The sequence below is a fragment of the Suncus etruscus genome, chromosome 3 (assembly GCF_024139225.1).
Source record: "Suncus etruscus isolate mSunEtr1 chromosome 3, mSunEtr1.pri.cur, whole genome shotgun sequence".
NCBI lineage: Eukaryota > Metazoa > Chordata > Mammalia > Eulipotyphla > Soricidae > Suncus > Suncus etruscus.
Genome location: NC_064850.1, coordinates 131,877,135 through 131,894,478, shown reverse-complemented (window position 1 = coordinate 131,894,478; position 17,344 = coordinate 131,877,135). Strand labels below are relative to the sequence as shown.

At 36.1% G+C, this 17,344-nt stretch overlaps 1 protein-coding gene across 1 annotated transcript in view; it reads left to right on the top strand.

The window, feature by feature from the left end:
* Positions 1-17,344, top strand: part of L3MBTL4 (L3MBTL histone methyl-lysine binding protein 4) — a 330,693-nt gene that overhangs the window by 118,071 nt on the left and 195,278 nt on the right. The window contains exon 10 of the mRNA XM_049770889.1: positions 12,948-13,050. Within this exon, the coding sequence (XP_049626846.1) occupies positions 12,948-13,050 (103 nt within the window). The remainder of the gene's footprint in view (positions 1-12,947; positions 13,051-17,344) is intronic.

The window sequence follows — 17,344 nt, the reverse complement described above, 5'->3', positions numbered from 1 at the left end:
TTTACCTTAAGATAGTTGACTGACTTAACATGCATTGCTCTTCTGCTACCCTTTAAGACTAGAGATTGTAGAATTAGAAATTCGTATGTACTTAGGAAAATTTTATTATATTGCATGTTGGATTGTATGAGAGAGTAATAAAACCACAGATATTCAAATTGAAATTCAAGAAATCTTGTCCTAATTGCCATAATGTTATTAATGAATTGGCACTGAATGTCAGTATATTGACTCTTAAAAATAAGTAGATGGGGGCCGGAGCAGTGGTACAAATGGTATGGCATCTGCCTTGCCCACGCTAGCCTAGGAAGGACCGCGGTTCAATCCCCTGGCAGCCCCTACATCCCCCAAGCCAGGAGTGATTTCTGAGCTCATAGCCAGGAGTAACCCATCACAGAGTGTGGCCATCCCCAAAATAAAATAAGTGGATGGGCTATGTGAGTAGTTTTTAGTCTGATGGGGGTACACAGGAGACGCAACTCACAAAACAACTCACAAACTTGCCCCGAAATTGTTATTTTGTGGAAATTGGATATAAAGGAGTGTAAACAGCTCCTTTCTAGATCTGTGTGCAAGGAGTAGGGAAAGGCACACAAAGCCACAGACAAGTTTGAATTTGAATGGTCAGAGGATGAAAATGTTCTCTTTCTTTGAATCGGAGTCTCTCTATCTGTAATAGATGTGAACATTCACCGATGTCATCAGGGAGCACATAGGTCATCTAGTTTTTCACACATTATTGTATGAAATTGCCTGTCAAATCACTCACACTTACACCCAGAAAGAGCATGTCCTTCTCTCTCAGATCTTTCTTGAAAGTTACCTTTGAAATGACCCTCGGGATATAGAGGGAAGTGCGTGACTTCTGTTTCATCCAAATATCTGTTCTAACCATCTGGTTGGAGAATTTCACTTTTATTAAAGAGATAGCAATTATCCTAAGCTTATTCACAAATTATTTCATATGAAAATGTCATTAACGTTGAAGTTAGTTTTGAAATAGAAGCCAGAGAGAAATTCAATTATATGGGTATACATATATATGAGCTTTTCTAATGACTTGCAACATTTTCTTGTAAGAATGGCCAAAAGCCTTTTGGTAATAAAAGTTCCTGATGTTGCTGTTAGGTCGACGCTAATTTAAAGAGGAATTATGTATGCCACAGTTACTGCTTTAAATGTAATTTGTAGGTTATTGCAAGGATATTATAGTCATCACTTTACAGTCTGGAGTTATAGGATATGTTTAAATTTTCTAAACTACTTTAATTTATATCTTCAATTCTAAGAACAGGTGACATTTTTTCCAGCAACTAGTTAGTGACTTTTTGGTTAGCAAATTATGTGTGACACTGAAAATGAGATTGGAATTTAAAACTATTTTCTCCTTTAAAAAGGAGGAAAGCACTTCAAGGAATGAGGAAGCTCAAAAACAATTCAAATCAAACTATGATATACTATCAGTTTTAGGTCTGTGTCCCTTATCAATCCTCATATAAATAAGATATGCATAAAGAAGATACAGTTTAACATATGTTTCTCTTACATATGAGGTAGTGTACAGGGAGCCTGGGAAAGAAACAAAAATAAATAAGTCAATAGACACTGTCTGTGGGTGGGGGAGGGTGATATGAAGCATTTCACTTACATTTTATAGGAACATTCTCTCTATTTTACATAATCCAAGCAACAAATTATTCAATTTATAGGCCAATTTCAGAAAAAGGGAGGTCAGGACAAAAATAATTTTTAATTTTTTATAATATCTTCGTTTAAGCACCATGATTACAAACAGGTTTGTAGTTGGGTTTCAGTTATTAAATAAAAAATGCACCCCTCTTCAACAGTGCAATCTTCCCACCACCAATGCACCCTATCTCTCTCCTTCCCCGCTCCTTCCTGTATTTGAGACAGACATTCTATTTCTCTTAGTCACTACCATTGTCATAGTGGTTGTTAATGTAGTTACTTCTTTTAACTGCATTCACCACTCTTTCTGGTAAGCTTCATATCGTGGGCAGGCCCTTCCAGCCCTCATCTCTATTATCTCTGGTTATTATTCCAATAATATCTTTATTTTTCTCAAATCCCATAGATGAGTAAGACTATTCTGTGTCTATTTCTCTTGTCCTGACTTATTTCACTCAGTGTAATAGTTTCCATGTCCATCAAAGTATAGGAAGATTTCATGACATCATTTTTCCTGATGGCTGTATAATATTTCATTGTGTAGATGTACCACAGTTTCTATAGCAATTCATCTGTTGTCAGGCATCTTGGGTTGTTTCCAGATTCTGGCTATTGTAAATAGCACAGCAATGAATATAGGAATGCAGAAGGCTTTTTTTTTTTGTATTGTGTTTTTTGTGTTCCTAGGGTATATACCTAGGAGTGGAATAGCTGGATCATATGGAAGTTCAATTTCCAGGGTTTTTTTTTTAGGAATTTCCATATTGTTTCCAATAAAGGCTGAACTAGACGGCATTCCCACCAGCAGTGAATAAGAGTTTCTTTTTCTCCACATCCCTGTTAGTACTGATTGTTCTTGTTCTTTGTGATGTGTGCCAGTCTCTGTGGCGTGAATGGTACCTCATTATTGTTTTAATTAGCATCTCCCTGATGATTAGTGATGTAGAACATGTTTTCATCTGTCTTTTTACCACTTTATTTATTCTTTGAGGAAATGAGAGAGAATTTGTATTAAAGATAAGATTTAAAAGGTAAATATTTTTCTTCCAATTTTTTTTGTTTGATCCTTTTGGTATTAAGCTATAACAAGTAGTGCTCAGGGACTGCTTCTGGGTTGGCACTCCAAAGTCTCTCCCAGCAATGTTTAGGAAACCACGTGGTACCAGGGATTGAAGCTGGTGTTCCTGCATGTAGAGCAAGTTGTGCTCAGTCTTTTTGGCCTTTTATTTTGGTTTACTTAATTGAAAAAATGAAGTAGGGCATACTGTGAGTGTTTCTATTATTTTATTTAATGTCTTTATTAATATGCTTTATTATGCTTCAGCCCTTAATAATAGTTTATTAATGAGATGTAGATTTAATTCAATTTTGTATAGTTACATGTAAGCCAGCTTTATGTTTGTATGCATCTCCACAGTCATAGATTTTGATGTTGCTGTGCTTTTTAAAATGATCTGCTTTTATGCAAAGTGAGCCTTTTTGATTTTTTTCCTTTCATCAATAAGTGTTTGTCTCCCTGATGCTCTGAAAAATTAAAAACCAGATGATAAGCAGGATGTTATTTTGTGAAATCCCATGTTACTCAGCAACTCAGCAATAGGAATATAGCTGATTTTTTCTGTTTAGTTATGGTTTTAACTGATTACATACATTCTTTATAAGTTTATCTTAACACAACATCACATGTGTGAATGAAAGATATCTCACATTAAAAGAAATATTTTTCTTTCTTCTTTGCTGCTGTCATAGCTAAGTATCAATTAATAGCATTCAAATTTTACTCACTGTCTTGTTCCAAATCTCTGCAGTGATTCACGCCAATACACAACTGATCTTAGATGCTTCATACGCAGACCTCAGTCCTGTTTTTCCATTTTCTGGCAAAACTAATCTTCTTGATACTGAGCCCATATTAAGATAACCACAAGATCTCCTTTTCCTGAATATCTTCTATAAAATTGATTTTCTGACTCTTTAATTTACAATTGAGTATGTTATCCATTTGTTTTAAATTTTTCTAAAAATTTTCTTTGGCAGTTGCTCTGCTAATTTTTTTAAGGCATTGCCTGTTATAACATTTCAACTTTTTCTCTTTTATTTTGATGAAGGAGTATGAATATGAAGGAGCGAGCCCCCACCCCCAGGCTACCTCCAGACATCATCTACTAAGTTGGTTCAGTGTGAGGATCTGCTAAGGTGCTGCTTAGGTGCTAAAGATTGTTCAGGCCGTTCCAGTGATGCTGGGCAGCCTTCACTCTGTTCCCAATAGTGCTCAGGTGCTGGGATTGAACCAATGCTGGCTGTTTGCCAGACAGACAACTTAAGCCCTATAGTATTTCCATAGCTTAATATTTCATTTTTATCTGAATATTTAGCAGCAATGATAGATTTCTGGAAGAGGCTTTTAGAAAATTATTTATTATTGTTTTGATCTCTTTCTTGCCATGTGGATATTTCCATGTGACATAATAAATATTATATTTGGTGGGCTGTTTCATTATTCAATTTCCTAAATGCTTACTTCTCATAGATAATTTATTTATCGTCATCTTCCTATATTTTTCTATTCCACCTTAATATTTTTCTAGATCATCAGCTAGCACTTTTAGGTAAAATTTTAGCATGTGTGTTAACTTTATTTTACAAAATAATTTTTTTATTTTATTTATGTCATTAAATATGACAGCCTGTAACATAGTCAAGCAGCATTCTTATTTTACTATAATATTTTCTTCTTCTATTTTAGAAACTCATTATTAGGGGCAAGAGTGATTGCACAGCAGTAGGGCATTGGCCTTTCACACAGACAACCCAGGATGGACCCGAGTTCAATCCACAGCATACCACATGCTTTCCCCTCACTCAAGTCTTCCAGGAGCAATTTCTGAGCACAGACCAAGGAATAACCCCTGAGAGCTGCTGGGTGTGGCCCAAAAAACAAAAGAAAAAAAAAAGAAACTCATTATTATGGTTAAACATGTATACATTGTCATTCATTTTATTAGGCAATAGAGAATCGGTTGATTAATATATAATTTGAGTTTGAAAACTATGCTTCTATTAGCATTATCCAACATTAAAGAAAAATTATTTCATTAAATCTTTTAGACAACTATAATATACAGTTTTCTAGTGGGTGGAGTTGAATAAAATACGAGATATTAACCTAATAGCTTCTAGTCCAGAATGAAGGTAGTAAAAAAGTTAATTTTTAAAATGAGACCTGCACCCTTATAGAGTTAGCTTAATTTTTATTATTTTTGGTTCTGTATTTATACTGCTATCCCATTTTTGGTCTCAGTTGATAATCTCACTGAACTTTTCTGAGAAAATTTCTGAGATTAGTTTTGCCAGAAAATGAGAAAAATGATTGTATGAGACTTGCTCTATTATGGCCTTCCTACTCTGTCCATTTCTCTCTCTACTGAAATGTATACATCTTAACTCTAAAAATTGATAAATATATTTTAGCACAAAATTACTTTAATATTAGTTTTTCAAAGAAACACCTTTAATATTAAATTTATTAATGAAAGTGATTTGTTGTTTCCCTTTTCTCTGATTTTTAGTGAACTTCTCTGTTAACCAAAAAGTTTCTGTTCCAATCATCACAGCTCTCACACTGTTGTAGCCAACGTGCACTTTCATTTCTGGTCCTCATGCGAACAGCTCTGACTTCTCCTGGGCACCTGTTCTCCAAAGGCCTGCTCCCTGCAGAATGATTTTTCTCCTGGATTTCCCTTTCTTCCTTTGATTCCTAGGACTTCTTAACCTTATTTATGTTGTTCACTGACACCAACTTAGTTTGGGTTATCATCTTGGCATGGATTTGAACACCAGGTATGGATGCCATCACTTTAGTGATATTGTCCCAGCCACACAGTGGAGCCTACCTCAAGTATTTTATGAGTTTATAAGCACAGAAGCAAACATTTCTCAAATAGCAGGGCTTTTATTTTATCACTTCTCATTGATCCTTTTTATCACTAATTCAATACCCCTGCTGGTGTATCTCAGAATACCAGAATACAAGGTAGACTTCTATAAAGTCAACAAGTCTACCTTTAACTTTCTCTTTTTCACCTCACTTCCTGTATTTTCTACTAACATCACTGTATAACATTTATTCATCTGCTTCTTATGTTTAACACAGAAAGGAAGCTCCAGGATACAGGTATTTTCTCTTTGGTTTACTGCCATTTCCCTTTATGCCTGGAATACTGTGGTTCAGACTAAACATAAAGTATTTTTAAAAATATGTGAATAATTATTTTATATATTAATGGCTTATTGGCTGTTTTCATATTTACATTTGTAAGAAATGAAGGGACTTCTAATTTTCCTGTTATAGTTGCCATTTAAATGTGCTTTATTTTTCCTGTATGCCTCTTATTATTTCTCTACATATCTCAGGATAACTTGCTGAATGCAATGAATCAGGTTGAACTGAATACATTTTCAGTAGTGGGTAATCAGTTTTGAAATAGGGACGGGGGGGGGGGCAAAGTGATAGCTCAGCAGAAGGACGTTTGCCTTGCACGTGGCTGACACACGATGGAACTGGGTTTGATTTCCGAAGTCCCATAAGGTCCCCCAAAAGCAGGAACTATTTCTGAGTGCATAGTCAGGAGTAACCCCAGAGTGTTGCTGGGTATAGCCCAAAACAACCATAAAAAAATAAGAAAAGAAAAGAAGTAGAAATAGGGGTGCTGCTGCTTCACCCTTATTTTTGATTATGGCCAATGTAGTGTGGAATTAACATCAATTCTAAATAAGTTCAGGGGTCTCAGACTCAATTTACCTGGGGTCCACAGGAATGCAAAGTCAAGGTGATCCTTGAGTGCAAAGTCAGTAGTAAGCCTTGATCATTGGGGGGTGTGACCCAAACAACTAAAACAAAACAAAACAAAAAAAGATTCCTCTAGGGCAGGGCCACAAAACATTGTATGGAGGGCCGCAAACGGCCCACGGGCCATGAGTTTGAGACCTCTCATTAGTAGATCATCTTAATTTGCTTCAATCAGTGTTAGTATCATAATTCTGCTCTGGGTCATCTCTATGTCACATTAACAATTCTGAAAGGAAACTGCTTCTTGCTTGAAAGAGGGAGATGATCTCAGCCTCTAAACCATTTTTGGTGGGATAACAGAAAATCATGCATGGCCACTAATTAGGAGCATTTGAAATCAAAGGGTTACTGTAGGTTTTCTTTCTTATGTTCTAAGATTGAGTCTATTTTTTAAATCTCTTGATTTCAAAACTTACCTTATCTACATAACAATAGGTCAACTGTTCACAAGCCACCTGTCTTCACTTAGAACAATTACTGGCTTTCATAAAAACAAAATAAAATATTGTTTCTCTAGAGTTTTTTCAGCTGCAAGTTACACCCACATTCCCCCCTTACATGACATACAAAGGTCTGATCGAATCACTCTGATATATTTTGTGTCCGAACATTCATCCTCCTTCATTCTCTTCTTAATCTAGCATGTTTGCTTTTGACCTTGCAATTTTTAAACTGCCTGCACTTTTGCATTTGTGTTTTTGAAGATCAAAGAGAGAAAATGGACATATCTGCACAAACTTACCTTTATCTTTTCAGTACAAAAGAGGCATTTCATAGACATCTTCCACTATTTTCCCCTTGGGTTTCACTGCGTGCGGTGGAGTCAAGTGGACACAGTTTTGGATTTTTGTTGAGATAATGGTGCCCCCAAATAAATCAGGATTTGGTTAATAAGAAAGTAAGGATTAAATGTAGAATGAGCAACTACAAAAAAGGTGTCAGTGCCTTGGCAACTTACTTGAACTATCACTTCTGTGTTATAATTCTGTGCCAGTGAAATCCATGTGAGCTCTTTTGGTTTTCTTTTGGCCATACCTACCTGTGTTCAAGGCTTATTTATGGCTCTGTGCTCCAGGATCACTTCTTTTGAGGTTTAGAGGACCATATAGGGTGCTGGTGATTGAACTCAGTTTTTATGCAGCTTTGTTTTGATGTCAAATGTGGCTTGTTTTGCAGATAATCTCCAATTTAAAGGATATTTCCTTTTGGTAATTTACCACAATAAAGAAAACCAGGCTGGTACTATCAACCTTTATCCAGCATAGACTGATTACAGAGAATGAGCCAAATATAAAAAGCAATAAACACACAAGGGCTGTCCAAGCTTAAGAGTTGCCCAAGCAGTCATAGCCAAGCTCACAGACTGGCCATTTATTCAATACAATATTACTCCCCAGCACTGGCTCCATCAAGTGAGCTGTTGTTTAAGTTGACAGGAACATTAAGGACTCAGGACCAGAGAGATAGCAGAGCGGTAAGGCATTTGCTTTGCATGCAGCCAACCCGGGATGGACCCGATTCGATTCCTGGCATTCCAGGCATGATTTCTGAGCACAGAGCCAGGAGTAAACCCTGAACATTTCAAGGTGTGGCCCCAAAACCAATAAATAAGCAAACTGGAAAAAATTCATTAAGGACAGTAAGAAGACATATGGGATATCTCACATAGCTAGTCAACAGACACTCAAATCATAAAGTCATGGCAATTTCTTATTCTACTTGTGCCCTTGTTGCCTCAGCACCTAAAAGACCCTAAACCGTTTTATTTTACCTTTTCCTGGTCACATATTTGCTGCCCATCATCTATTTTATCCTTTCCTGGGAACATTTGCTGGTTCACATTATTCTCTAAGACCTGGACTCTTCTTCCCAAAGAACTATCCCAAACTTGGTGTTCTGGGCGAGTGGGGGGGGGGGCAGTTTCCCACATTTTTCATATCTTTTATTTTACTCTAAAAGAACTCTGTTATTCTAATCATTTTTACGTACTTAAATTAGGAGTTATTCATACTGCTTTATCAGGAATATTTAGAAATAGAGAACCAGATATTGATTTTAGTTGAGCTAAGCTCTGAAATGATAACAGGAGAGTGATTTTTCTCACAGTCAGGATATTCCAAAAAAAAAAAAAAAAAAGCCTTACAAATGTTGTTGTCTTTATAATTATTTATTTATTTAAAAATTCTATTTGTGTGAAATACTGTCCCAGTAACTGCTAGAGATATAGTGGTAAACAGATTAGATGAGGTCAGAGTGTTTACTCCAGTGAAGGAAGATAAATGATAAACAAATAAACTAGGAAAATTATTTCAGAAAAAGTGGTGTTAAAAGGGCAAAAAAAGGGTAATGTGATATAGATGGTCTCAAAAGAAGTGAGTTCAAGCTAAGGGCATTTTCTGTTCAGACCCAATTCTCTGAATTTCTAAGTTATAAACTAATAGGGGAAAATGCAGTTGTCTTCTAGGAAAATCATTGATTTGATCATAGTTCCTTTAGAAGGCTTCTTCTGTACACTGGATAATATCCTGCCTAATTTACCATTGAACCAACCATTAACTTCATCATACAAAGTTTACAGAGGAAAATGACTTCATGCATTTTTAATGTGTGTTCTTTTTTTTTTTTTTTTTTTTGGTTTTTGGGCCACACCCTGTGACGCTCAGGGGTTACTCCTGGCTATGCGCTCAGAAGTTGCTTCTGGCTTCTTGGGGGACCATATGGGACGCCGGGGGATCGAACCGCGGTCCATCCTAGGCTAGCGCAGGCAAGGCAGGCACCTTACCTCCAGCGCCACCGCCCGGCCCCTTAATGTGTGTTCTTAACTCCTCTATTGTTATGTCCCTTGATGTGGCTTTTAGTGTAATGTTCTTTTTCTGATAGTTTCTTCATACAGAAATAGCAGGGAGGGAGTTATGGCACCTACCAAAGTCCTGATAGGTGATATGGTAGGTGATAGGTAATATGAATTGGTTATCATTAAAATTTCACTTGAATATAATAATAAAGTGCATGAAATTATATTTGAACAAAATAAAGACTAAGTAACAATAACTGTAAGTTATTATACCTGGATTGGCTGAATATTGTTTAGTTGACTAGTCTTCAGATTTTATATGTTGGCCTTTGTGGCCTTGCCATGTATTATAAAGTAACATTTTTGAAAAAGAATTTTGGTATTCCAGGTTTATTTATTATATGATAGTTCCTTTTTATTTACTAACTGATACTGCATTTGATTTACTGACTGGTACTTATTTCAGGAATTATTTGTAGTTTTAACTATCAATTATTCCAATTCACTTAAAATTTTTCTCTTTTAAAGCTTCCTTTGAATAGGACAACTTTATTTCTCTCTTTATACTCACAGTGTTTGTCAAAGTTCTAGGAGCATGTGAAGTGTCTCAATCATACTTTCTTATTGCTCAGTTAATTTAATAAAAATAAATTTTATTTATTGTGTAGGATTATTTTCTAGACTGTGACTTCTTGTGAGAAAACCAGCTACATAATACTCATTTCTATCAGTAACTGATGACATATTGGCAAATTGCACTCATAAGCTCATAATGTATACTCTAATAAAAGAGAAATTTATCAATAATAATTTTTGTATGTTTTGGGAGGGTGATCACACCCAGTGATGCTCCGAGTTTACATGCAACTTTGTGATATGGGTTAGTCCTGGAGGGATTAGGGGGTCAACTGGGGTGATAGAGATCAAATGAAGGTCAGTTCATGCAAGGCAAGAGTCCTAACCTTCTGTACTCTTTCCCTAGCCCTCTTATTTCATTTTTAATTGAGGTAAATATTGCATAAGATGAAAAACTAGCATATTCCTAGAAGTTTACCTGAAGAAGTTAAGAATGTGCTTATTTAAAACATTATGTAATTTATGGAGTTGTCTAGTCTATGATCATTTAGTCTATTCTATTATAATATTAGTCCAAATCTGATTTATGTAATTATTTATGATTTATCTCATAGATGTCTAAGATAATATAAGTCTATATTTATATGGTCTATTTAATATAATAGTATCCAGATTATGAGGGATTATATGCTATAAACTACAGGATCATCTAGGCATTATCTAGTCTAATAGTTAGGAATTGTGAGGTAATCTGACACTTTGACACAAAAGGAAAGGCCAGTATTGATGCATAATGCTGATTAATGAGAAGTAGTGAGGACTGTTAGGTTACCATATTTTACCCTGATCATCCCTGATTCCTTTGAATGTTTGTTTACAACTTGGATTTAGCCCCAAACAGAGAATGTCTTACTTGTAAACCTGGGTGGGACTGGCCTCAGGATAGCCTAAACTATCCATCCTTACTGTCCTATCCAGGGGTGGTATCCTGCACTCAATAAAAATAGCAGTTCTGGCAAGCAGCTTGCTCTCCAGACTGCCAGAAGACTGCCAGACTACAAATGTTTCACCCTCAGCCTGGTTTGGATTATTTCATGTGTGACCCTAATTCAGACTCATTCACCTTTGGTTGGAGATATGTCACATGGGGTGATTTTGCAAAGGACTATGATTCTGAAGATCTAGAGAGGTGTCAGAACAGTTTGCTATGCTAAGGGTTTGGAGCTTTATTCCAAGAGCAATAGAAACCACTTAAAAATGCTAAGAGGAAAGTGAGAGAACAGGGCTGCAGTGATAGCACAGCGGTAGGGTGTTTTCCTTGTACGAGGCCAAACCAGGATGGACCTTGGTGCAATCGCTGTCATCCCATATGGTCCCCTGTGCCAGGAGAGATTTCTGAGTGAATAGCAGGGAGTAGCCCCTGAGCTTCACAGGGTGTGGCCCAAAAAGCAAATAAAGGGGAAAAAAAGTTATAGAGCCAGAAATATAGCAGAACCGAAAATGTCTTGCCTTGAACATGCCCACCTGGGTTTGAGTCATGGCATCACATGTAATAAATAGCCCAAGTGCTGCTGCAAGTGATCCTTGAGCACAGAATCAGAAGCCTTAAGCACCACTGGTTGTAGCACCCCTACACACACTCCAAAAATAAATTTCATACAATAAAGTGGTATGATTAGATTTGGTTTCCATTGATGTTGTTATTTTTAAATTTGATTTTTGGTTCACACTACTAGTCATGGCTTACACCTGGTTCCATATTCAGGGATCACTTTTGGGAATTGGGGAACATGTGTGATACCTGTGATTGATCCTAGGTTATCCCCAGGCAGTATACTCTACTGTAACATTTGCAATACGTTGTGTGTAATATCTCTAGATTTGTATTTTGAAGGGCATTGTGATTTTGAGATGGACAATAGATGAGAATGAATAAAGAAATACTATTAAAATTCTTGGCAGAGGATATGATGACTTGGACTAGGACGATCTCATTAATGATGAAAATAAACTGTCAGGTTAGAGAAATATTTAGAGTATTGAGAATTAATAGGATGTGAGGGAGGGGGGAAATGAGGGAAGGTGGTTAATGCAGTTTATTGAGATGGTAATTTATCTTTGATGGTATCAAAGACATCCGAGTGAGAATGAAATGTGAGGAAATAAAGACAAAGTTTGATGGTGAAGTGAGAATTCAACAACTAAAAAGGATGTGGGTTCTAAAATAAGGGGATTTTATTTTATTTTGGGGGAATCACATCCTGCAATGTGCAGGTGTTCTTTGGGGGACAATATTGAACACTAGGGTTTGAATCTGGGATGACTGCATGCAAGTCAAATGTCATATCACTGTACTGGAAAGTGGTATGATACTCTGGCTCGGGAAAAGGCATTTTAATCCTAGTCATCAATATAGGTGAATTGCCTCTTCAGTAGGACAATTCATGTAAGAATTAGTATAAGTATGTATGATATGGTATGAAAAGTAGTTTTTTTTATATAGTGCCATATGACTTGCTATGCAATGCCATGGACCAAGTTCTTTCTTCATCTAGCTTTTACAGCTATATGAGTAGGCATGGGTAGGGCACAATTTTCTATATTTGGCATACTGCATTTTCTACCTGAGTTCTTTTCCAGAATTTAAGGCCAGGAGTAGACAATGTAGATTGGTTTCACAGGGAATCACAAACCAAAGCTCATCTTCTCAATGTCTCAGCTTGTGGCCATATTTCCTGAGTCAATATTATTTACGAAAAGAAATTAGTGAAGGTTCTTTTACCTGTTTCTTATGCCTATTCATTTTCCTGTAGTAGTTGCTGTTAGTGTTATCTGTTGCATCCATGATACTTTCTGCCAAACTATTTTATAAAACAGTACTCAAATACTCCAAGTACTCACAAGTACTCAAGTAATTTTAAGTGGTGATTTGTTTTTTCATTGTAAAGTCTTAAAATCTCAATGGCTTACAGATATTAGTTACCGTTTCTTTTTTTTATGAGAATATTTTCAAGGTATTATTTTTTTTACTTCCTGAAGGGGCAAATGCTGTGAAAATCCTTCCAGGTCAAGCTGTTTGTCCTACTCCAGGGTGCCGAGGAATAGGACATATTCGTGGTCCACAGTATTCCGGACATCACAGGTAATTTTATTTTCTTCTTTAAGCTATTTTGGGGCTGAATGAAAACTTATTAGAAGATCAGTTACAAAGGGCCTCAAACTCACTATCTTGGAGCCAGATGCCTCGAAGTCTTACTGCTCCTTCCCTGTATTCTTCAAGCCCTTCTTGAGCGTTTCCTTCTGGCAGGATACCTCTGCTCTTCCTCAAGCTTTTATAGAGTCTTAAGACCTTTTTAGACACATATAACTCATCATAGTCTCAGCTGAATAAAGTTTATTTAACAAACTAACACTGTCTTAATGTACATATCACACACACTCCCACCTCAATACTGAATTTTCTCCACATAACTTCTGGTCTTGCTTTCTTCTAGAGAAATTCAGAATCTCTTACCTCTTCACTTGTTTTGATATAGCTTCTGTTTCCTTTGCTATGCATTTATTTTTAGATTAAGTTTACTTGTAGATTAAGTTTTCTGTTCTAGATGTAAATAATAATAATAATAATAGGTACGATGTTTTGTTGCACATATGTTTTTGTTTTGGTTATAGTATGACAGGTGACAGAAAGAGAAAAATGTAAGTCATTACTGATTTTATGTGCCCATTAGTTGATAAAATAATAGACACAGTATACATATTGATCATTTGATCACAGAATAATTAAACTAAAACTGAATATAATTGAGCTCAAAAGTGTTCTAATCTACAAGTAAAAACAGTCATGTAAAGAAGAAAGAGATAGTCATATAATTCATGGAGCACAAATGTTAATTTGAATTTTTAATAAACCAAAGGGGAAGTTTTCTAATTTAAGATGTTGTAAACTTGGAAATCAGTACTTATAAAAGTTCTAAAGGAAACAAAGCAAAGAAAGATACTCACAAATAGAATACTTGGATATGTTATATGCATAAGTACAATATTAATACTTAAATTAAGATAGTATCCATAGAAGTGAATTGAAGGGGTTGTAGAAATAGCTCAGAAGACTAGAGCAGATGTCTCAGATGCATGAGGCCATACATTTGATTCTTACATCGCCTGGCCGCACCAGCACCAAAGTCTGTGGCCTTAGTGGCCCCTTAGCATTGTCAGGCCTTGCAGATCCGCTTTTTTGAACCCAAGCACTGAACATTTAGATCTGTATCTAATTGGGCTAAGAGTCATTGAGCACCACCACTCATCAGTCAGTACCCTCCCCCAATAAATGAAAAAAAAATGAGGTTTTGACATTTTGGTCTAGTACTAACTAGATCTGACAAAAGGAAGGAAAGGGGAGGAGAAATGAAAAAAGAAAGGAGGGAATAGAGAGGAAAGTAATCACCATCAGGAGAACTGTCTGGATTTAGTTGAAGTACCTAATGAAGTTGACAACAATCTTTTTCTAGGCATCACTAGGGGTGTGTGACTAAGAATAATCATTCTCAAGTGGCTTTTGTTTGATTTTGCTTGTTAAATGTTTAGCTTAAAAGTCATGTTGGTAGACGCTAGTTTTATGCACCTATTAATTAGAATTTAAAGTTCACTTTCTCAATCACACCAGTCATGCTTCACATGCACAGTTGACACCTATAGCCAGTGTCTACCAATTGTTTGGCTTAGAAAGTTCCATTAGGTGGCCCTGGAAGAGGCTGCCCTTTCTGCTCTGTCCAGTTTGTTTTTTTGAGTATCCTTTCTAAGTAGATAGAAATGTCTCCTTCAGACATGAATATTTATCCTCAAAGTTGTCTAAACCATGATACAGTAGCTAGGCTGTCCCTTCAGGCTTTCTGTATTTTGCTCTGCCGTGATGCAAGGACTGAAATAACAAGTGTTATTTAAAGTAATATCTTAGGTAGTCCCTTATGTAGGATCTCTCTAAAGTGCCTGGGCTGCTCACTCAGGTCCTCTTCTTTGGTTCCTCTCAGTTGATTTGCCTCTCACACTGTTCTTTGTTAACCTTATTTGCCTATCTCTATATGTAGTGTGAAAATTCTTTTATCAACAGTCAACAGTGAGCCATCTCTACTTCAACCTACCAGTTTCTTCCTCGAATATTTCTCATCCAGTATGGTGCAAATGAGACCTACTTGTTCTCCTTTGTAGTGTCTAATCATGGATAATACTGTGTATATCTGTCATGATTTTCTATACCAAGTAACTTTAAAGGTTGGAGGAAAAAAATAGAAAAATTTAAAAAGTTTCAATAAAGGCATTCTATATAGCTTTTGGGAAAAAAGAATACTAAGTGCACATGAGAGCAAGAAAAAATGGGAAATTTTTTAGGGAACAGAGGCATAAAATACTGTGTCACCAGAACTCATAATTCATAGGGATGCTAAAGGTGACACTTTCATGACTGGCTCATACCTGGAACCCTCTTCTAGCCCTAACCATAGAAGAGCAGGACAAATTTAAGAGAATGTTACTTATCATTTATTTTATGCAATTAAAGATTTTTCTTGTAAAGTCCTTCCAGTGCCTTATATATCTTGGATGTTAATTAATGCTTTATCTGATGAGGGGTAGGCAAATAATTTCTTCCAGTCTGTGGGACTTTTAGTAACAATGTTGTAAGCCACAATACCTAAAAGGAAGAAAAAACAGAGAAGTGTCTGCCAGAAAGACAGTCTGGGGACTGGGAGGGAAACATGAATAGAGGAGAGTGGACACTGATGAAAGAATTAGTGCTAGACATTGTGACTGAAACTTGGTCGTGAACAACTGTGCAGCTTTGTACCTCATGGTGATTTGCTAAATTTTAAGACTTAATAATAAATAAATAAAATAAATAAACATTTTAAAATAAAAAAGAGAAAGTAACTTATATGTTAAATACTATAATAAAAAACTTAACATTTTTATTGTCTCAGAAAAGAAAAATAAAAAGGAGTGAGCCTTGAATAGTTTCTCTTTAGAATGAATAAGTTAAAAATTAGATAACAGGATATTGTTGAACTGACTGAATTGAATATTTTTGTGTTAAGGTATTGTGACTTACATTGTTGTTCATAAAGAATTTCAAATATGCAATGTTCCAAAATCAATCCCATCATTAGTGTCATCTTGTCTCTACCAACATCCCCAAAATTCTTGCCACCTCAAGGAACCCTCGAAACCAGAATAATTTTAAGTTTGGTATGTGGCTCTTACCAGACATTCAGATAACTTTTATTATAGTTCAGATATTTTTTATTATAATTAATTTGAGTTTGTGTTCAAACAGGCACTAACAGTTATTTTGTGCAAGGCACAAGGCAGTTATTAGAACATGAATATCACATATTATAATTAATAAGTCTTGGTTCTTTCTTTATCATTTTTAAATTTTTTATTTAAGCAGCATGATTACGTACATGATTGTAGTTGAGTTTCAGTCATAAAAAGGATACCTTCCTCAAGAAAGGCATTTTACTTCTCTCACTCAATATTGTCATGATAGTTAGTGTAGTCATCTTTCTAACCAAATTCACCACTGATATGGTGAGCTTCAAGTTGAGAGCCAGTCCTTTTAGCACTCATCTCTGTTGTCTCTGAGTATTATTGCAATAATGTCTTTTGTTTTTCTTAAAACACATATGAGTGAAATTATTCTGCGTCTCTCTCTCTCCCTCTGACTTATTTCACCCAGCATAATCGTAATTGTAGACAATAGTTTGTTTACTAAAAAAATGGGGGAATTGTTGTGTATGTAAAGATTTTAAAGGATTATTATGTTACTGACCCTACCCTGATCGGTAATTGTGCCCTACCCTAGGGTGTGACCTGGCATTCTGCCACCACCCTAGGGTAGTACCTGATTCTGCTTCCACCATTGGGTGGTACCCGATTCTGAGGGATAAAAACAAGGGTCTGTGGAAGGTGAGGGGCTTTTGGTCGAAACTGATGCTGAGGCTTTGGACTTCAGTCTTGTCCACCAAATAAAGCTAATATTTCCACAAGCCTGACTGCGAGTTGTTTACCCGCCGATTCACCTCAGAACCTCCGGCTGAACAGGGTGGCAAACGTGTGCTCAGAGCTGGAGGGGAAAGACCTCATCCTCCATCCCTCCATCAGTCAACCTCTTCAGGGGCTGACTTGCAACAAATAGTATCCTTGTACATTCATATAAAAGAAAAATTCATGACTTCATCTCTCCTAACGGCTGCATAATATTCCATTATATATATGTAACATATTTTCTTTAGTCATTCATCTGTTGAAAGTCATCTTGGTTGTTTCCAGAGTCTGGCTATTCTAAATAGCGCTGCAATGAATATAGGTGTGCTTAAGGCTTTTTTGTATTGTGTTTTTGTGTTTCTAGGATATATTCCAAGCGTGTTATAGTTGGATCA